This window comes from Pipistrellus kuhlii, unplaced genomic scaffold, assembly GCF_014108245.1.
Source record: "Pipistrellus kuhlii isolate mPipKuh1 unplaced genomic scaffold, mPipKuh1.p scaffold_m20_p_7, whole genome shotgun sequence".
NCBI classification, from domain to species: Eukaryota; Metazoa; Chordata; class Mammalia; order Chiroptera; family Vespertilionidae; genus Pipistrellus; species Pipistrellus kuhlii.
This window is the reverse complement of record NW_023425573.1, coordinates 26,443,858-26,465,799: the sequence shown is the minus strand read 5'-3', so window position 1 is coordinate 26,465,799 and position 21,942 is coordinate 26,443,858. Positions and strand designations below refer to the sequence as shown.

The 21,942-nt window shown below is 46.4% G+C and overlaps 1 protein-coding gene across 3 annotated transcripts in view; it reads right to left on the bottom strand.

The window, feature by feature from the left end:
• The window catches only part of INPP5D (inositol polyphosphate-5-phosphatase D), a 94,502-nt gene that overhangs the window by 63,664 nt on the left and 8,896 nt on the right, over nucleotides 1–21,942 (bottom strand). For all 3 annotated transcript variants that reach the window (XM_045575327.1, XM_036421324.2, XM_036421322.2), the window contains exon 2: nucleotides 19,850–19,913. In XM_045575327.1, coding sequence (XP_045431283.1) covers nucleotides 19,850–19,913 — 64 coding nt within the window. The remainder of the gene's footprint in view (nucleotides 1–19,849; nucleotides 19,914–21,942) is intronic.

The window sequence follows — 21,942 nt, the reverse complement described above, 5'->3', positions numbered from 1 at the left end:
GTTCCATTCTTAGTCAGGGCACATACCCAGGTTGGGGGTTTGATCTGTCCGGGGTGTGGACAGGAGGTAACAGATCCATGTTTTCCTCTCACATTGATGTTTCTCTCTCTCTCTCTCTCTCTCTCTCTCTCTCTCTCTCTCTCTCTCTCTCTCTCTCCCTCTCCCTCTCCCTCTCCCTCTCCCTCTCCCTCTCCCTCTCCCTCTCCCTTCCACTCTCTAAAAATCAATAAAAGCATAACTTGGGTGAGGATTTAAAAAGCTCATATAAATCCAGTGCAAGGTTCTCAGTCAGGAAGAGTCATTATCATCATGGAGTACCTGCTGTGTACCTACTGTGTGTTGAATATGCTAATACAGTATATAATCAACTCTTATTTTTCAGATAAAACACACACACACACACACACACACACACACTGATGCTCAGAAGAATGGGAAATTAAGTAGAAGAGTCAGGTATAAAAAATATATATCCTCTCCAAAGGTGATAAAAAAGGAAAAGGCAAAATGGAATGAAATAACTTATAAGCCAAGGTTTGGGGATTTAAAGGGCCCTAAGTGAGACAGAAGTGATTATTAATCTGTCTGACTGCTAATGAGCCACCAGAGTCTCTAATAAAGACACCTATAGTCCCAGCAGCGTGCAGACTTCACCAGAACAGCAGCAGGTATGTGTTGGCAATACCCAGGCTGGTGTGAGCTGCTGCTGGCTCATGCCAGCTCGTGCCAACCTGTGCTGGCTCAAAACTCAATTTTCCCGGAACACCAAGAGCTGGTTGCTAAATGTGGCCACCATGGTGAGAGTATTGACACCGCAGAAATGGGCAGTCACTGCAAATCAGGCTTTGTTTTCTTCCCTGGGGAACTGGTTGTCAGCTGTTTGCCGCTGCAGGTAGCCCAGCAACATGGACTACTTAGACAAAATCATTCCTCCAATCCCAGCCTCCGGAGCACACTGCCCTTTCTGTCAGCAAGGCCCCAACCTCTAGAAGAAATACCGGGTCAGGAAAAGACGTCATTGATACAAGATGGTTAAATGATTCGTTGGGGGAAATGTGGAGGGGGTTACTGTTCAGTTAGGAAAAACACTTTTTCACTTAAAGATGGCAAAAGCCTAGATAGAAAATGGGAAGCTTCCAGTCTGCCTTCATGGGTAGGTGGAATTGTCTGAGACTAGAAGCTGGGAAGGATGATAGCAAAGTGTTGGTAAGATGGTGTGACCAAAGTGAATCCTCCGGCTCCCCAGCAGGACTCACTCCAGACCTCTGGGGAGAGAGGCTAGGTGATCAGTAGACGGGCAGATTCTGGTAAACATGTGCCCTGCAGAGGAACCGAAAGTCACCGTTTGCAGGCTCCTGCTGCTCTGGGGAAGTGATAAGGCACTCCTGTCACGGGACCGAAGCCCCACAGAAAAGGGGAATACCACTATACCTGCTCTACACAATCTAAGCCTCATCCCAGAGGAGGACGAGAAGTCTGGTTGAGAGAGCTCAACCACGGGGGGCTCACAACTGGCAGAGAGCAAATAGGAGGGGGCCAGCTGGCAGAAGGCAGGCCAGGGGAGCTGTGATTTTCACAATAGGTAAGACGGCTCTTCTGTGGTTTATAATTGAGTGAGCACTATATCCACCCCAAGCGTGAATCTAGATCAGATTACTAAGAGTAGGGTTTGTGCCAAAGCAAGGAGTGATCCTAAGAACGAGCAGGAGTTCACTGGGAACAGACCAAGTGAACTTTTTCTTATTTTATTTACATAATAGTAGGTCAATGTACTGGTATGTTTACTAGCCTAATGAATCGGATCATTTGTTGCATGTGATAGAGATTACAGTTCAATTGCCTACAGAGGCCGGGCAGATTATGTAAACCAGTGGAACAGTATGGAAGTGAGGCAGTAGGGAGAGGTAGGGACTGTGGCACATTGAAGAGAAATGCTTCATTGAAAAGGGGATGCTTCCACTATACTCTGTTCATCCCCAAGGGGGTAATATAGGTCTAAGGCTATCAGATGTTCAAATTTTTCAAGGGAAGCGAAAATTCAGATTATTATATAAAATCACTGAACTCTAAGAAATGCTTTTAACTAGCATAATTTTTAAAAACATGTCAGGCAAACAGAACACAAAACCAAACACAAATTGGGCTATGAATTTGTGCTCTTTGATATAATATATATAGATTTCAATAGAGCATTTTGTGATATTCATCTGTGATTTTTAAAATATATTTTTGTTGATTTTAGAGAGGAAGAGAGAGGGATAGAGAGATAGAAACATCAACAATGAGAGAAAATCACTGATCAGCTGCCCCCGGCACACCCCCTACTGGGGATAGAGCCCGCAACCCAAGCATGTGCCTGTGGCCAGAATCGAACCTGGGACCCTTCATTTCGCAGGCATATATTCTGTCCACTGAGCCAAACTAGCTAGGTCAAAAATCTGTGATTTTCGAAGGAATGTGGGCTAGAATGAAACTACACCAATATTAGGCTGGGTATAGGTTTCTGGTTATGTTGGGTTCTCCTTCTCATTTACATTAGTGATTCAGATTAGGATCTAGGAGGTGGGCTAGAGAGATAGAAACATCAATGATGAGAGAGAATTGCTGGGTGACAGGCAGAACCAAAATGAAACAGAGCTCAGTGGTCTGGAGCAATGGGCTAGGTCAGAGACAAGGCCCATTTGGGCACCGACTACTGGGCAGTACTTAGCAGCTTCCCATCTACTCCACCATTCCAAGGTGGGCATGGTTTGGTGGATGCCCTCCTCTTGGCACTCTCATTTTACTTCATGTCTTTGATTGGCATCCTCCTTGTGGAGCAGAAACGTCTCGGCCACCAGAAACAAGACAACGATAAATGCCATTGCCACTGACCTGCCTCACAGCACTGCAGGTCCAGCCAGAGTGTAACAAACCCAAACAACTCTCCTTTCCCCAAACTGATCATATTGAAAAGAAGGAAGAAATCTATCATTATTTGCAGATCCCAAGATCATGTACCCAGAGAAGCAAAAAATATATATATATATATTCGAAAAAAGATTAAGCCCTGCCTGCATGGCTCAGTGGTTGAGTATCGACCTGTGAACCAGGAGACTATGGTTCAATTCCCGGTCAGGGCACATGCCCACGTTTCAGGCTTAATCCCCAGGGCAGGGCATGCAGGAGGCAACCGATCAATGATTCTCTCTCATCATTGATGTTTCTATATTTCTCTCCCTTTCCCATCCTCTCTAAAATCAATAAAAACATATTTAAAAAAAAATGATTAAAACTGGTGAGCTAATTCAGAAATATAGGTAAGACGAAAACCCTAACTTTCCTAGACATCAACAAAACATTGTTTTCTGTTTGCCAAAGTCACTAAAAATACTTCACACCCACTGACAGGGAAGAAGTAAGAACAATATAGAACCCTGGCCAGTGTGGCTCAGTTGGTTGGGCATTGTCCCTATGCACTGAAAAGTTGCTGGTTTGATTCCTGGTCAGGGCACATGCCTGGGTTATGGGCTCCATCTCTGGTGGGGGGCATGCAGGAGGCAGGGGATCTATGTAGTGCTCTCACATTGATGTTTCTCTCTCCCCCTCTCCCTTCCTCTCTCTGTAAAATTCAATAAAAAGTCTTTACAAATAAAAAGAACTAGATGTAGCCAACATAAACAAGATAAAAATAACAACATCTGAATAAATGATGAGAGATGGCCATGTTCGCTAATCGGAGAGCTGAGTGCTATAAGGGTCTGAGTGACCTTCTAATTAACCCATGTAATTCAATGCAATTACATAAAAAATTTCAACTGTCATTTTTAGGAAACTTTGCAAGGTGATTATAAAATTCACCTGGAAAAGGACATACATGGGGATTACCAAGGAATAAAGAGAACAATAAATAAGCACTTGGTTGGACAGTTGGGCACACACACAGTAAAGCCTCAGAATGACACAGTAGGAACTGGGGCAAGGAAGATTTTCCAGCCAGTGGAACAGAATGAGTCCAAAACCAGATTAGGGCTATGTGGGAATTTAGCATGTGGTATGATGGCATTTTGAATCAATGGAAAAGGATGGACTGTTTAATATATGGCATGGCTGTCCATTTTGGAGGACAGTGTTATAATCCCTATCTTACGTTAAATGTAAAAATAAATAGCTAGACATAAAAGCATATTACCAAAGTGCAAGGAAAAAATGACATTTTTCCTGGATAAACAATATTGCAATGAGTGACTCACGAAACCCAGAGTCCATAAATGAAAACATTTGACTATAGAAAAGTTGTAAACTTCCACATCACAAATGAACTGTCAGCAAATATTTTTAGAAGTGACAGACTGGGAGAATATTTTCAGCATATATAACCAAAAATTGTTATGTAAAACATGAAGAGCTTTTTAAAAAGGGGAAAGACTGACAAAGAATATAAATAGGCAGTTCACAAGTAAAGAATTATAAATGGCCAATCCAGGTATGAAAATGTGCTTCTCCTCATTTCCAATGAGGGAAATGCAAAATAAAATATTGAGGCTGCATGTTTCACCCACTGTTTGGTGAAAATCACAGAGACTGTTAATATCCAGGAATGAGACAATGTGGCATAGTAGACATCACGTGACATCAGATGGATGCTGGCTCATTGGGAGAGGCTCTGGCAGGGTGAGGTTGCTGTAGCTACAGTAAAAATATGCATTCCTACAACCTAGTAATATTTCATCTTGAAGAAACAGAGGCACACACAAGCCTTGCTTATTGTAGTAATAACCAGGAAAAAAAAAAAAAAGAGGAAATTGTCTAAATGTCTGCCTGTGGGAGGATGGTGAACTATATTGCATGACAGTTAAGCACAAAGTTAAAACACAACAGTTAAAAAACTATAGTTAACAATACTGTGCTGCTTATTTGGAAGTTGCTAAAAGAGCAGATCTTAAAAGTTCTCATCACAAGAAAAAAATTTAGTGATGGATGTTATCTAAACCTACTGTGGTGATCCTTTCACACTATATACAAACATCAAATCATTATGTTGTATACCCAAAACGAATACAATGTTATGTGTCAATTACATCTCATGAAGAAAGAAAATTAAATACCCTCCCCTGCGCCACCCCACAAAGCACAGAGGTATGGGAACTGCCTTGGGGAGATCTGAAAGGCAGATTGTCATGGGAAGAAAGAAAATTTCGGGCAATATATACAACTCATCCCATGTATTCAAATATATATATATTTGTATAGGCTCATATCTCTATTTAAATGCACAAAACTGGACATGCCATACCACTGGCAGTGGTTACCCCCTTGGAGGAGAGAAGGATGAGGATGGTGAGGGCCTGCTTTCGCTTTCTGCTCTCTGTGCTTGTTTTGTTTGAACGCATCGCCCTAACCTAGAGCTTCTCTTGGGCTCTGCCTGAAGCCCCCCTGGGACTGACAGTGGACGGAGCTCTGTTTGGCATAAGGATTCCAAGCCGTGATGCTATTATTATATGATTACTACTATTTGTTCGTAGGCAATGTTCCCAATAACTGTCTTTTACACTTTAAAAAGTGGAGATATAATTGACATACAACATCATACTAGCTTCAGGTGTACAACATAATGATTCGATATTTATATATACTATTAGGGTGAAATAATCACCACAGTAAGTCTCGTTGACATCCATCACCACACAGTGACTTTTTTCCCCTTGGGATGAGAACGTTTAAGATCTACTCTCTTCACAACGTTCAAATATACAATACCATATCATTAACTAGAGCCGCCATGCTGGATATCACACCCCCAGCATGGCGGCTCCCAGGACACTTTATTTTAGAACTTGAAGTTTGTGTCTTTTGACCACCTTCACCCAGTGATTTCTATTTTATTTTATTAAATATGTCTTTATTGATTTTAGAGAGAGAGAAAGGGAGAGGGAGAGAAACATCGATCTGCTGCCTCCTGCGTGCCCCTACTGGGGGGTCTGCAACTTGAGCACGTGCCCTGACCAGGAATGGAACTGGTGATGCACAGATGACGCCCACCAATGAGCCACACCGGCCGGGCCACGCACTAGCTTTGAAAGAGAATCATAGCATACTTGAAATTTTGCAAAGTTTGTTCTAGTTGACTAGGTATGATGCTATTATTGCCAAATTACTGCAAATCTTCTCTCCCCCGAATATCAGAGGGCTGTTGACATTTAAAGAATGCCTCGGTGAGCATCCAAGTGCTTTACCTAAAGCATTTGTGACCATTTTCAAGATGCCAAAAACGTTACTGGGTCTAGAGTTCAATGTCAGAGAAACGTATTTGCATTGGCAGGGTCCCAAGAGGCAAGGCCTGTTTCAGCACTGGGGGATTTTAGCTCTGTTCTGTATTTTCGGTTTGAACTTCCGCACCCTCACAGAGTGCCTTCCTAAGAGACAAAGCAGAGATAGCACGTGTTGATCTGCAGTGACCCTTCTTAATATGAAAAGAAAAGAAAAGTTAGCCTGAGAGTAATTCCGAGGCCCAAGGCGGGCTGTGTAGAGAGCAAGACGTGGGCAGCACTCAGATCGGAAGTCGGCTACTTCCCCATTTCTCTCAGGACTTGCTATTTGATCTTTCTGCTCCTTCCTGTGTAACCATTTTCACCACGGGGTCAAAATATGTTTACCCACATCAGCAGGAATAGACTCTTTTAGGTCCAAGCGTGAGGTGGGGGCCGAGGGGCATGGAGGGCTGGGTGCAGGGTGGAGACTGGGGATCCCGGAGGAGTTCTCCCTGGGCACCTGGGGGCCAGAGCCAGTCATGGGCCTCGGCTCCGAGGCCTGGCTCAATCCGTCTCAAGACTGAAGAGAGCATGGAAAATGGAGGGAGGAAGGGGTGCAGTTGGGAGTCTCTAAGTCCTCCTCCCCCTCCAATGTTCAACATTTGCCTTTAAGAGAGCCATTTCCCTCTGACACATGTGAGGAAGGAAACTCATCTTCTTCACTATTTCCATTTCCCCTTTTCTCTTAAATAATAACCCTAAGCAAAGGGCTCTGGGTTTCGTGAATCACTCATTGCAATATTGTTTATCCAGGGAAAATGCAGCACCTTTCCTTCCAGCACGGACCCCCACACCACTGGGCCTGTGGGATGTAGATGGTGTTTATCACTGTACAGGCTCACCGACACTAAAGGCCCATACTGGTTCTCTTTTGGAAACTGGCCTGGTCCCAATGGTCCCAGAATAGGAGCATCCTCCATTTTCCTACTGCAGGAGCCTAGAGGGTTATTTTCATCCATAGCTACATACCCCGAGATGCTTTCTGGCTTGCCTCTTTTCTTTTTGTGAAACTCTCTCGAGGTACTCTGGCAGACAGAAGTGACAGCTGGCAGACAAGCTCTGAGTCCTCGCCTGGGAGTCAGCCTGGGGTGGAGCTGCCTCGGGGGAGATGAAGCCTGGGGCAACCCCTCAATGAACTCTGCAGCTCGCCCCCACACTCCTCACTTCACCCCAGAACCTATCCCTATGGCAGTCACTGTGCTGGAGCCACAGAGCAGATTATGAAACAGCCATCCTGGACAGTCCCCCCTCCTGAGCCTTTGTTGATGTCATTGTTTCAGAAGGAATCACAGCTTTTTAGAGCATGAGGCCTTTGAGGTCTCCGGACCACTGCCTTCCTTTTAGAGGAAAAGAAATGGAGACCTTTCTAAATAAATAAATAAATAAATAAATAAATAAATAAATAAATATTTTTAAAAAATACTAAAAAAAAAAAAAAAAAAAAAAAAAAGAAAAGAAAAGAAAGAAAAAGAAATGGAGACCTTTCCTCCTTCGCTCATATTACAAATTTACCCCATTCATTCAACCATTTAGCCAATATGTATTGAGCACCTACTATGTGCCAGAGGCTCTTGCAGGAGCTGCAGATACAGTGGTGAGCAAAACAGGCCAAGGTTTTGGCTTGGTCGGGGGCTCAGTTAGTTGGAGCATTGACTCATATATCAAAAGACTGCAAGCTCTATTCCTAGTCAGGGCACATACCTAGGTTGTGGGTTCAATCCCTGTTTGGGGGGCATATGGGAGGCAATCGATTGCTGTTTCCCTCTGACAAGTGACAAATAAGTGAGTGGATAATGAGTAAAGATAGTTGCTGTAGTGGGCAGAGCAATGACCCCCTCAAAGACATCTGTGTCCTGATCCCCAGAACTGGTCAAGACGTTATGCTACATAGAGGTGGGGGAACCAAGATGCAGAGGGAATTACTGACCTTGAGATAAGGAGAATATCCTGAACTATTTAGGTGGCCCACTCGAATCCTGAGGATCCTCATAAGGGACAGAGGGAGATGGGAGAGTCAGAACCAGAGAGATAGCCGGTGAGAAAGCCTTGCCTGGCTTGAAGCTAGAGAAAGGGGTTATGAGCCTAGCAGTGCAGGTGGCCCCTAGAAACTAGAAAAGGCAAGAAAACACATTTTCCCTTGAGTATCCAGAAAGGCTCAGTCTTGCCAACACCTGATTTAGCCCTGTAAGACCCATTTCAAACTTTCAGTCCCCAGAACTAAGATAAAATATACTTGTGTTGTTTTTAAACCACTACCTGTGTGGTAATTTGCTACAGTGGCAACAGGAAACTAATACCGATGCAGACAGTGTTAAGGACTAAGAAGAAAAATAAATAGGCGTATAATGGAGAATGATAATTGGGGCAGGGCATGACTTTACATGGGGAGACTGGGAGTAACATCAGGGCAGTCAGCCACATGGTGATCTGGGGGTCACAGTCCCAGGCAGAGGTCAGAGCAAATGCTAAGGTCCTGGGGCAGGGAGGAGTTTCTGTTTATAGGGGGTAACTATCCCCTCAATGTCTTCCCAGGAAGAGAGAGCCATTCTATTGTCTGGTTTCCCGAGCAACCAGTGGTCTTACTTGCAGATCTCGGAGTAACCTTTAATCTACTTGTTTGATGTCTGATTTCCCTCTTTAAAGCCTGGGACTATGTCCTCAAGTCCTGTCCTTGCTCAAGATGAGGTGCTAAGGCCTCTTCTGAGAGACGTAAGTGTGCATTTGCTGGGGACACTGGATTTTACAATAGAAAGCACATTTTTTTTTCTTTTCTTTTTTTCTTTTTTTAAAAGAAGGATCTCTTATCTTTTTCTTTTTTTTAAAAAATATATTTTATTGATTTTGTACAGAGAGGAAGGGAGAGAGATAGAGAGTTAGAAACATCGATGAGAGAGAGTCACCGATCAACTGCCTCTTGCACACCCCCTACTGGGGATATGCCCGCAACCAAGGTACATGCCCTTGACCGGAATCGAACCCGGGACCTTTCAGTCCCCAAGCCGACGCTCTATTCATTGAGCCAAACTGGTTTCGGCAAGAAAGCACATTTCTTCATTTCAAGATTTCAGAACCCTTTCTCCCACCTCATGAGGGAGCAAAATTATGGTGACAGACAGGCCGTCAGCCTCCCAGGGAACATTGGAAAATGAAGGGACTTTGGGAACTTCCTAGTCTTTTATGGTGAATCTCATTGTAAAAATGACTAACTGATCACCTCTACTTCAAGCTATATAGATCTGGGGTTCAGGGGCCAATCTTTTTCCCCCCCTTAATCCTCAACCAAGGATATTTTTACATTGATTTCTAGAGAGAGTGGAAGAGAGGGAAAGACAGAGAGAAATATCAATGTGAGAGAAACACATCAATTGGTTGCCTCCTGCATGCATCTGGGGAGGGGCCTGTAACTGAGTACGTGCCCTTGACCTGAATCAAACCCAGAACCCTTTCGTTCGTAGGCCAACGCTCTATCCACTGAGCCAAACTGGTTAGGGCTCAGGGGATGATCTCGATAATTACTTGTCTTCAGTTTCTCAACTGAATGTCCCTTAAGGGCAGGAACTGAGTCTATGAGGTTGATTATCGTATCACCGATGCCCAACTAATATTTTCTGAATGAATGAGCAGATGAACTGCTGGCTCCAGGGAATCTCTGAACTAAGTCATGCTAACCCTCAAGGAATACGGTCAGGAGATGCAGCTATACCCTGACAAGACTCAGCTTAAGAGCAGGGCCATCTTGAGCCTCATTCAAGAAGGTTAATGGCCCAAATACCATAGAGCTCACAGCTGGGCCCACAGCTGGGCCCAACCTTCTGTGGCTAGGAAAGCAAAGGCCAGTAGCCAAATCTGAGAGCAGCACCAGACCCAATCTGGCGTTCACCTTCTAGCTACAGCACCTCAATGACCAAAGGCCAAGCCAAGGAGGAGAACAGTGGTCTGACCCTTAGCCATAACATGGCAGGTCACTGGCTAGTTTTATGAGCCAAGCAAACAGTGTTAGCCCATCTGATCCCGGGTTCCCTTGTATTTAAAATGAGAATAATGATAATATCTCCTTCACAGGATTCAATTAAAGAGTGTATAGCAAGTGTCTGGCTCCTAATAAGTAGGGCTGAGTAAGTGAGAGAAATGATGAAAAGGGATAATGAGGTGGGGCCCCCTGAGAGTTATGGGATCCTGCCTCTGACCCCCTCAAGGCTCTCTCTCTTACTGCTGCCTATGGGATCTCTGGCATCAAACTCTGCCCTGTTCCCTGCCTCTCTCTTCCCCAGTCCTTCAAAGATGGGGTGACACAGGCCCAATGAGCAGGCATATTCATTGATTACTCAACAATGATTCATTGAGTCATGTATCAGGCACTGCACTATGTGCTTCTCATAAACCCTGGCTTTGGTCCTGGAAACCTCCCTTCGCGAGAAGCACTATTATTACCCCAATATTTGAGAGGAGGAAACGGAGGCCAGGGAGAATAAGACCCGGAGGAAGCCTTTTCTGAAAATACTGCACAGGAACTAGTAAAACATGCTGGGAAGCAGCTGACATCCTTGTGTGGATGTGAAAAGGCAAGCCTTTCATACCCAGGAATAAAAACCCACAGAAAGATAATAGACAGCAGGACCAGTTACAGAGGGCGTTGGTCACTAAGGCAGGCTTGCACCACAATGAAAAACTCAACGTCAAAATCAAAACCCACAAATGAGACTTCAGAGCACTGAGCCTGGAATGCAGAGGAAATCGACCAAGGCACGAAAAACAAGTCGATAGACGCGGTGGCCATAGTGATGACCCAGTCTAAGAACAATAACTGCGCCTGACTGGTTTGGCTCAATGGATAGAGTGCTAGCCCATGGAGTGAAGGGTCCTGGGTTCGATTCCAGTCAAGGGCAGGCATCTCAGTTGCAGGCTCAATCCCTGGACCTGGTCAGGGGCAACCAATCAATGTATCTTTCTCACATGGATGTTTTTCTCTCTGTCTCTCCCCTTCCCTTTTTACTCTCTCCCATAAATAGATAGATAGATAGATAGATAGATAGATAGATAGATAGATAGATAGATAGAAAACTATCCTCCAGTGAGAATTAACAACAACAACAACAAAAAATGATAACCGAAACAAGTGGAAACAAGTCATAATTTTAAATGAAACATGAAGGTTTTCCTAAATTCTTAAGGGGGCAGCAGAATTAATTAATTCATTCAGTAAATATTTACAGAGTGCCCACCATATACCAGGAGCAGTTCTTGGGCAGACAATAAACATACCAGGTACTAAGTATATAAATTAGATAGTTACAAGTGCCAAGAAGAGAGAGCAAATGAGAGGTTGGGGAGAGACAGGTGGGGGTGTGTAGGTAGTTTCATGGAATAATCAGGGAAGGCCTCTTGGGTGAGGTATTTTCTTAGAGAAAAGATTCTCTTCTGTTGGGCAACTTTAGTCAGCCTCTTGCATATCTGAAGTTTAGACCCAGAACCTGATTTCTTTTTAAATTGATTTTAGAAACAGAGAGGAAGGGAGAGAAAGTGCATGAGGGGAGAGAAACATTGATTTGTTGTTCCACTTATTTATACATTCATCGGTGGCTTTTTGTATGTGCCCTGACCAGGGATCAAACCCATAACCTTGGTGTATTGGGATGATGCTCTACCAACTAAGCTACTGGGCCAAGGTTCAGAACCTGATTTTTTTAAAAAATATATTTTTATTGATTTCAGAGAGGAAGGGAGTGGGAGAGAGAAATATAAACATCAATAATGAAAGAGAATCATTGATTGGCTGTCTCCTGCATGCTCCCCTACTGGAGATTGAGCCTGCAATGCAGGCATGTGCCCTTGACTGGAATCAAACCCAGGACCCTTGAGTCCACAGGCCAAAGCTCTAGCCACTGAGCCAAATTGGCTGGGACCCACCCCATATTGAAGGGTGACCTTGACAGGAGATGTTAAACCATTCTGCAATAAGCAAGTAATCGCTAAAATATTTATTGTTTTTTGAGCTTTTTCTGGCTAGACTTGGAGAAAGAAGTATTATCCCCTCGCCTTTCCCCCCCAGAATGTTTGGCATAGAGACACATCAGACATGTCATAGGGAATGGCCGGGAGGTGGCAATGGTCCCAGCAGCATGGTGCAGGCCACAGCCTTGGAGAGAAGGAAGTCAGGAGCTATGGGTACCAGACCATGACTTGTGGCGCAGTGACACTTGATGTTCAATTTAAATTTTCCTTTTCTGCTCTGAAATTCCCATAGGATAATCCAAGCCTTTGCACCTTATGATTCTTTTAGCAGCAGATAACAGAAAGCCCTAATTTGTCTACTTGAACAAAAAAAGGAATCCATTATCTCACAAACAGGAAGTCTGAAGCAGGGCAGCGGCCAGGCTGGCAAATTCTGTTCCGTTAATTCAGTGGCATCATTGAAGACCCAGGCTCATTTTATCTTCTACTCTGCCCTCTTTTCATTGCCTCCCTCTCCAGCCCCCCTGCCTTCATGCTTGCAAGATGGCAGCCCCAGCCATCACCTCCTGTGACAGCTTCCAGAGGGAGAAAAGAGACCATTTCATCTGAGACAAATCAACCTTTACCAGAAGCCCCGCAGAACTTTCCCTTCACATCTCATTGGTTACGATTGCATCCTAATTCTGTGCCTAGCCCCTGCAGGTGTGGGCGCCGGGTGAGAACTGTTTGGGGCAACAAAGAAGAAATGGATCCAGGTCCTGGGGTGAGGTGAGCCAGAGGCTCGGAGCCCAAGAAACAGGGACAAGATGGCAGGGGGAGTAAAGACAGTCGTTTGTAGGTGGGATGGCAAATAGAAAGCAGAAGGGCTGGAATAGAAATATACACAAAGACCAGACAAGAGGAAAGTCCTCTGAGCCAGAGCAAGACCCAAGTTTGCAAGGCAGACAGGCTCAACACATTCCAGGAACTAGCAATGAAAAAAAAATGACAGGGCTGGAAAGGAACCCTCACCAGCTTCAGAGTAGGATAGACGCTGGCTCCCTGCAATGCAGTGGATGTTGCCTTTGCGGCTATTATATTTCTAAATGTCTCATGGCAGTGGAGCACCAGGATGACATTTTGAGGGATAACTTGGTTCCCAAGGATTTTATCTCCACCAAATCCCCTTTAGAATGGGAAGGCAACTGGAAGATGTTTTGAGAGATCCAGAAGCTTGGAAAACAGATCTGATAAAATATATACTAATAAAAGGGTAATATGCTAATTAGACCCAATAGACTGGATGTCTTCTGGACATCATTCCTGACAAAGCCAGGGGCGAGGCCAGCCTGCAATCCACCTGCGGCCCCTTGCCCAGGTCGGCCCTGCCGCCCAGTGGGGGGACTCCCTACCTTGATCCAGGGCCTCCGTCAGGGCAGGCCAGCTGGCCCCCACCCTTGCACCAGGCCTCTGTCCTATATAATAAAAAGGTAATATGCAAATTGACCCTAACAGCAGAACCACCACTGGACCAGTTACTGTGAGGTGCAATGATCACCTCTTGGTCCCTTTCCCCGGCCAGCAGGCAGGGCTGGCTGTGGGTAGCTGGGGAAGATGGCCTAGGAATAGTACCTGCATACAAATTTTGTGTGCCAGGCCCCTAGTAATAGAATAAAATTTAAAAAAAAATGCAGGCTTCCAGAAATGGCAGTCAAGGCATAAAGGGACTGCTTGGCCCCTCTGGACCCCCGCTGGGCCACCCCCTCTGTGGAGGCCTGCCTGCCTGGCGCAGTTGCCGGCGTCTTTTCTGCCCCCTCTTGTGCAATGTCAGGAAGTGTGCGTTAGAGCCACATCCTTTACCGGGGGCTCCTACGGAATCTTTACTTCACTCAGTGACCACGCAGAACAATAACAGCTGCCACCCTCTTCCTGAGTTTAATAACAATGGCTAAACCATTTACCCTCCCGGACTACTTGTGATGGAACGGCTTTTAGAAAGTTGTTTTGTTGTCTCTTTCCGAAAGCCACACTGCCCAGAGCAACGTGACGCGCCCCCCCACACCCCATCTCGGGGACCAGGAACTGAGTCATGAGTCTCTTACCCAGGGCTCCAGCCACTGGCCTTCCTTCTAAATTGAGAAAGAAGACTGAAAGCGTCTGTGAGGCAGACAGTTTCAAATTCCTTCTTCGCCTACCCTCACAATACAAGCTGTGCATCTTGACTTAGTATCCTGGATATGATCTCAACCATGAGAAACGACAGGAAGTTCTCAGCGAATACTGACGTGACTGGAAACTGGGGCTGGTTTTTAGATTCTACTTCTACTTCTTCTTCTTGGTAGGAAAGATGTCAGAAAAAAACAAGCCAGGGGGCAGGGTTGTAGGAATGGAGCGTCTGTTATTTTAGGGCCTCACTTCTCAAGGGGCCCCATGAACTTTGTGGCTTTGGGTTTGGGGCAGTCAGTCAGGTGACAAGACTGAAGGCCACTTCATGAGCCCTGTGGCCGCCCCTCACTCACGCTCCAGCGGGCCCATCAGGACGCTATACTGCCTCAAACTTGTCTTTGGTCTCCCAAGGAGAAAGTCATTTTATTTTGTTTCATTTTGTTTTGTTGTTTTATTTTATTTTATTTATTTTTATTGATTTCAGAGAGGAAGGGAAAGGAAGAGAGAGATAGCAATATCAATGATGAGAGAGAATCATTGATTGGCTGCCTCCTGCACACCCCCTACTTGAGGTTGAGCCCACAACCCAGGCATGTACCCTTGACCGGAACTGAAATCCGGGACCCTTCAGTCCAAAGGCGGACGGTCTATCCACTGAGCCAAACCGGCTCGGGCAGGAAGTCATTTTAAAAGGCAGCAGGAGCCTCGCAGCTTGTTCTGGACCCAGACTCCAAGAGCAGGTCACTTTCCTTTCCAGTCAGGGAAGGAGTTCGGGTTTTACAAGAAACCCACTCTTGGTGTGGGGAACTCAGGCCCGAGGGGCTGAGCTGCCCTGCCTTCCTTTGGCCTCCCCCTGCCCTCAGCGATGCCCACCCCTGAGGACCAGCGGCTCAGGCTCTAGTCCAGAAGGTTCTCTGGGTCTGAGGGTCATAGGGGCTGCTGGACAACTACTTAACATAGAAATCCACAGTGCAAGGGGCAGAGCTGATGGCACAGAATGTGCCACCCAGATGCTGCCTAGAATATTCTAGAATACCACCTGTCTCCCTTCCCTTCCACCTCCCCCTTCTCTGCCATCTCTTTGCCCCACACCTATTTCCATCTCTTCTGTCAAAACTGCCCCTGACCTTCATCCACTCCACTCCTTCCTCTTTCTTCCTTCACCTTTTCTTCCTTTCTCTTTCTTTTCACTGTGCCTCTCCTCTTTTTTTCATTTGCTCTTTACTTCTCTCCTCTCTCCATTCTCTTTCTTCCTCTCCATTTCCCTTCCTCCCCTCACCTGACCTGACTTATGTTGGTTAGGAGACGAGACCCTTTGTTGGATGCCGGCTCCCTTTCACCGCGAACATGGTGGTGGCAGCGGCTCCCCAGGCCAACCACCCACCTGGGCTGGGTGTTTTACACGTGCTCAGAGAGGCACGTGTGTGTGTGTGTGTGTGTGTGTGTGTGTGTGTGTGTGTGTGACTTCCACTTTCCGGAGGAGTTACATCCTCACCCAAGGCCACATGACTGGCAAAATATGGAATTGAACCAGCTCGGAACAGATTCACCACAAGACCAAATGCCACTTGTGATCAAAGGTTACCTCCACCGTGGGAGGGAAAGAGACCTCTCTCCTTGAGAAGCTACATGGCCTGCCTCCCTGTCCTCCTGATGCCAAGGCCATCCTTCCCCAGGGCATCCCACGCCCAGCCAGGAGTGGACACGCTTGCTGCTGTGAGCTCCACTCCTGCAGTCTCAGCTCTGTCCCTACTGAAAGCAAGGGTTCCAGTGAAGTTAGTTTAATCTTTTCCACCCAGCTCCGATTTTTCATGAGTTTGCAAAGGTGGAGTGAGAATGTCAGGTTTTTCTTCTTCCTGACCGAAATGGAGCTGTCATTAGGCCACGGGGCAGGGTGTGGTCCCACTTCTCCAGGGCGCCCTGCAGAGAATGAGGTGCAGGGGCGCTGGCTTTCCCAGAAAGAGGGCAGCTCCGCGGGAAGAGCTAAGGTAATAACATAAGAAAGCAATGAGAGCTTTTGGTGCCACACTTGGCAATGTTTCCGGCCAGATTCATATTTTGGGAGCCTTGTTTTATTGGTGGCTCTGTGCAGACTCAGGTGTAAGGAATGAGTTGTTTAGAAACTGTGGCTGAGCTCAGAAAAGAGTATGAGGTTTTGTCTCCACATGAAAAGAGGAACTCGAGTTAAAAGAAGCAGTGATCCTGCTGAAGCGCCCCTGGAGCTGGGTGTGGACGAAAGGGCCACGTGCGAGCCTGACAAGCTCAGGGAAGGCTGCATGGCGGGTTTGCAAACTCCCTAAAGTAACCGCAAAGAATGGTCTGGAATTAAACTTTCAAAAGCAGTTATGGTGGGTAGTTACGTCCTAGGCTGGTCTCTTCTCTGACAAGGTCAACCTTTACCTTAACTGAGTGTATCTGTCTTTTTGCATCTATGATAACATATCCTTGAAATGTCTGGGTAACCTGTAACTTCCCTTTTTCCAGACCCCTTGGGGCACAACCTAATGTGCTTAGGTGCCAGGACAGATATCACAAATTCCTTCATTATTATTATCATGTTAATTGTTGATTGTTAACTATTCTATCATTTTACTCTTTATCCAATCCCAGGGGTTCTCCCCTGCTTTGCTTTTTCCCACTTCTCTAATCTATCACCCGTGGATTTCAAGTAACCCACCTACGTCCCTTCCTTTGATTGCAATGTATATTATGAAAAACCACCATTCTCTAGTCTAGAGCATTATCCCAATCCGTTGAGATACTGCTTCCAGCCAATTGTTGACAATTATTTACAGGTTTGAACATTTTTACATTAACCTGGGACTCCGCCTAATTGCATGCCTGCCTTAATTCGCTCCCAGTAGGCATACTCCTATTATTTTACTCCTATTATTTTAGTAAGATGCTGTCTTTTTACAGGAAGGTGTATCTAAGGGGTGGGCATATCTAGGCCCCACAGCTTCCTGTCCCCTGGTTAGTCGGTGTTGGCCACTAAGGAGGCCACAGGCCCAGTGCTGGGGGCAGGAGCAGACACATCCAGCAGGGCCACAGCTCTCCTAGGAAACCTGCCTGCCTGTCACTCTGGCTGAGTGTGGGCCTTGGGTAACCACGCTCTGCCCCCACAACTCTGCCCCTATCTCAGAGTGGTGGGTGGGCACCTGCTTCAGAACGACTGAGTTTTGCATAGACCTGTGGCCCCTGAGTGGCCCACACAGAAAACCCAGCCACATTCCCTCTTGGGACCGGGAACTGAGAAGTGAGCCTCTTAGTGGGCGAAGAGCAAACTCACAGAGAAGGGCTGAGTTGCGGCAGGTAGCATGTGGGGTGTGGGGCCCCAAACCCTTCTGGTCCCAGGCCTTCTCCCTCCTTGCCCTGTGCATTCCCACAAAGGCTGCCCACCCCTTACATGAGTTAGCCAAACCAAGTCTCTCTTCTTTGAGACCCCCAAGACCTAGTGAGCCCCCCAGCAATTCACAGGAACAGATGACGCGTGGAGAGGAGAGGAAACAGATGCTAGACAGGGTCTCACATTTACAAGCCCTGAGTGCAAAGTCACGCCTTTTCCAGCTTAAGGCCTAGTCATAATCAAAGTCTTCTTCACTTTGAAGGAATAGAACAAACCACAAGGGGAAAAAGATCAAACACATGAACCAACTTTTAACTTAAGAGAGTTTAGGCTCCTTTCAGCAAACCACCTGTCAAGGATGCCACCCAGCCAAGAGGCTATTGAGGCCCACAGCCAAGAGGCCATTGAGGCCCACTGCCTGCCCCACGCAGCCCTCCCCTTGGTGGCCACGTTCCTGGCAGGTGAAGCCCATATGGGAGATGACTGTTTTAATGCCACCAAGTACTTGAAAGAACCATCATGTGCCAGGTGTGCTAACATTTGTTCCTGGGGAGCAGGACAAGACATATGGCTGTCCCAAACTTGCTAAGACAGTGGTTGGCAAACTCATTAGTCAACAGAGCCAAATATCAACAGTACAATGATTGACATTTTTTTTGAGAGCCAAATTTTTTAAACTTAAACTTCTTCTAACACCACTTCTTCAAAATAGACTCGCCCAGGCTGTGATATTTTGTGGAAGAGCCACACTCAAGGGGCTAAAGAGCCGCATGTGGCTCGCGAGCCGCAGTTTGCCAACTGTGGTGCTAAGGCATTGACGTGGGTACTCTTCAGACACCGGTGCAGATGGGAGGGATGTGGAAGCCAGAAGCAATGCTTAGCCTGACCTCGATCAGGTGGAGCAATTCTGCTTGAGCCCAAACTTGCATATCCCATGGAAACTGTGCAGCAAACAGCTTCTAACTCCTGAGAAGACAGCTTCATGACTACCTGTGTGGCTCAAGCATGACCCTCCAGGTGTCACTCTCTTCCCAAATGGCTCATTGATCCAAGTGATTCCTTTGAACTACAGAACTAGCCTCCCTAGAGGCATTCTATTCAACACAGCTTCCTCCTGTTGACACATCCCTGCCCTCGAATCCAGCTCTGTTTGTATTACTGCATCTTAGTCCTGCACAAAACGCACCACTCCCTTCCCGTTCTGGAATCAGGGATTGTTTCCCTTCCACTTCCATTTTCTTTTTAACTAAACCTTGCAGACCCTGTCACTGCTCCTCCATGACACGGTGTCCCAACCCTTTACTATCGTGGCTGCTCTGGCTGCCATGAGGGTGCTCCTGGCCTTAATCCAATGAGCCAGGAGTGACCCCTCCACCCCCACTGAGGACAACTGAGAGTGTCTCCTCCTTCATTCTGCCCACCCCCTGCTCTCTTCATGCAGCCAGATAAAAATAGCTCCCCTGGCCTCCACATCATTCAGCTATCATGCACTGTGGTCACACAAAGCCCTGCCATTTGTCACATAAACTGAGAGTAGGGTGGTCCTCCAGACGTGGGCTGGCGCACGCTGGTTTTTCTCTAACATCTCACAGCCAGTTTTACACATTCAGACTTTACATGGTGCAGCTGATGCCATGAGCACCCGTCAGCCTTTAACAGGACAGACCTCTACGAATGGAAAGTACTTTTTCAGGTACTGTTTCCTCTGGACAACCTTTTAGCCCCTTGGAAAGGTTGGTCTAATCTCCTGCAAGTTCCCCTCCTTTTCTCCTTCCTGGTCCACCGACTCTCACTCCTTTCAGCCACAGAAGAAAATAACGCATGAGCCACCGTGGCTAACTTCGCTTCACTTCTGGGTCCTTCTTTACCATTGTTTCCCCATCCACACCCGTGAATGCAAATAATGTCCATTATACCTGCTCCATCATGTCACAGAGCAGGGTCACAGTTCCCTGCTAAGCTACTCCCACCCATGGAGTTCTAGGAGAAAGACAGGCTCAGCCAGGTCTTGCTGTCTAGGCTACTTGGGGCCCCTTCTCTTCTTCCTCTTGTTCACTCTTTCCCCACCAACATAGGCTCTAATCAGCTCAGATATCTAGATTTATTACGAGCTTACCTGAACAGTGAATTTATCATCTTCATTGGGCAGAATCCTGTAAGTGTAAACGCAATTCCGATACCTGAAATAGACCAAAGACCTTATTAGAACCCACGCAGGAACATTTTTCTGGCACCTGAAATGACGAGAATTCCTGACGTGGCTCGAGGAGTCTGAGTGTGAAGTCTCTGAACTTTGGAGCTGACTGCTCTGAGGGGCGATCAGCCCTAATGTACTGTGGAGCATCAGGAAAAGGCGGGGGGCAGGGGGGGGTTTCTTTGGGGCATGATTTACGTTGGTGCCTGACAGCTCTGCGGTCTGAGCAAAAGCCATCCACAAGCTGGAAGGGTTTCCACAACCTTGGAGTTGTCCAAAGAACAGAGCCAGATGGGGCATTTCAAATGTAAATAAGATTCCATGGGACTCAACAAGGTGGGGACATGCTGAATGGGTGTCAGACACAGCCACAGAGAGGACCACACTGGCCAAGGAGAGGCTCTGGGTTGAGCACCTAGCTCCTCCTGATCTACCTTCCCACCCTGTGGCCTCTCCCTGGACACTTGGCCCCATAAGTTCACACTCTCAAAGGTCAGCCACCATCCCATCAGAGACCTAGGTTTTCCCCAACAGCTGGTGAGTAAGTTTTAGGATTGCTTCTAATGAGGAAAAGCCAGAGGCCCTGGATTCTCTTCTCTTTCTAGAAGCTCCACTATACTTTTGTTCAGGAGTCCCCAACGTGAAGGGGAAGACAAAGAGGAGGAGGCGGGGGAAGAGGAAGAAGAAGAAGAGAAGAGGGAGAAGATACTTTTTACTTTTCTAACACCTTTGAGAGTAAGGGAAGCTGTTAAGTCTGAGCACCTTGGGGAAAGAACACATTGAGGGGTGGTTGAGTTAGGCTCAGAGGCATAGGGAATTTCAGGGAACACTATTTGGGTTTTACACTCTTAGTTGAAACTGCTGGTGTGTTCTCACCCACCATAATCTCCCCCCATTTCCTCCACTTGAGACCCTCATGAACCTTGAGTCACTCACTCCTGCTGAACCTCTAGGTGGGGACCACACTCCAACTCACAGATGCTCATTTTGTTTCTGGGATCAAGACAATGAATAAATACCTCATTACAAAAATTTCACTTATTTAGCCTTGCTTGTGTGGCTGGCACTTCACTAAGCATTTATATGTGTTACTGTCTAATTAGATTTTTTAAAATTATACACTCATCTTAAAATTTTAAGACCATATAGGAAGATATGAAATAAAAAACAAATATCTCCTACCCCTTCTCCTGTGAGTCCAGCATCTTAGATTTACTGCCCCCTTTTGTAAATCATTCCAGAACTTTTAAACATGTACACAAATTTTTATTTTTATTTTTTTAATTTTTAAACTAGAGGCCTGGTGCACAAAATTCATGCATTGGGGGGGGGGGGGGAGTCCCCTCAGCCCAGCCTGCACCCTCTCCAATCCGGGACATCCCTCTCACAATCTGGGCCTGCTGGCTCCTAACTGCACCCCACCCCCACCCCCCTAGCCTGATCATCCCTAGCTGCCTCTGTCTGCCAGCCTGATCGCCCCTAACTGCCACCCCCTCCCCCAGCCTGGTCACCCCAACTGCCCCCCTGCCAGCCTGGTCACCCCCAACTACCCCCATCCCCACCCAACCTGGTTACCCCAGGCAGCCTCCTGTTCAGTCATTTGGTTGTCCCTCACTAATCCCCCTGCTGGCCTGGTCACCCTATGTAGCCTGCTGTTCGGTTGTCTGTCTGGTTGTTTTGCTTGTGATGTCCCCTGACTTTTTATATATTAGGATATGTTTTTATTGATTTCATAGTAGAAAAGAGAGGGAGAGACAGAAACATCAATGATGAGAAACATCATTGACTGGATCCCTCCAGCATGCCCCACACTAGGATGGAGGCCACAACCTGGACATATTCCCTGACTGGGATTTGAACTGTGACCTCCTGGTTCATAGATCAAAGCTCAATCACTGAGCCATGCCAGCTGAACTAGATGCATGTCTTTTTAAATGCAAATAATATCATACTGTATTTGTTGTTCAGAAGTGTGTATTTTTCTCCATGGGGCTAAACACTGAGAATATGTTTTA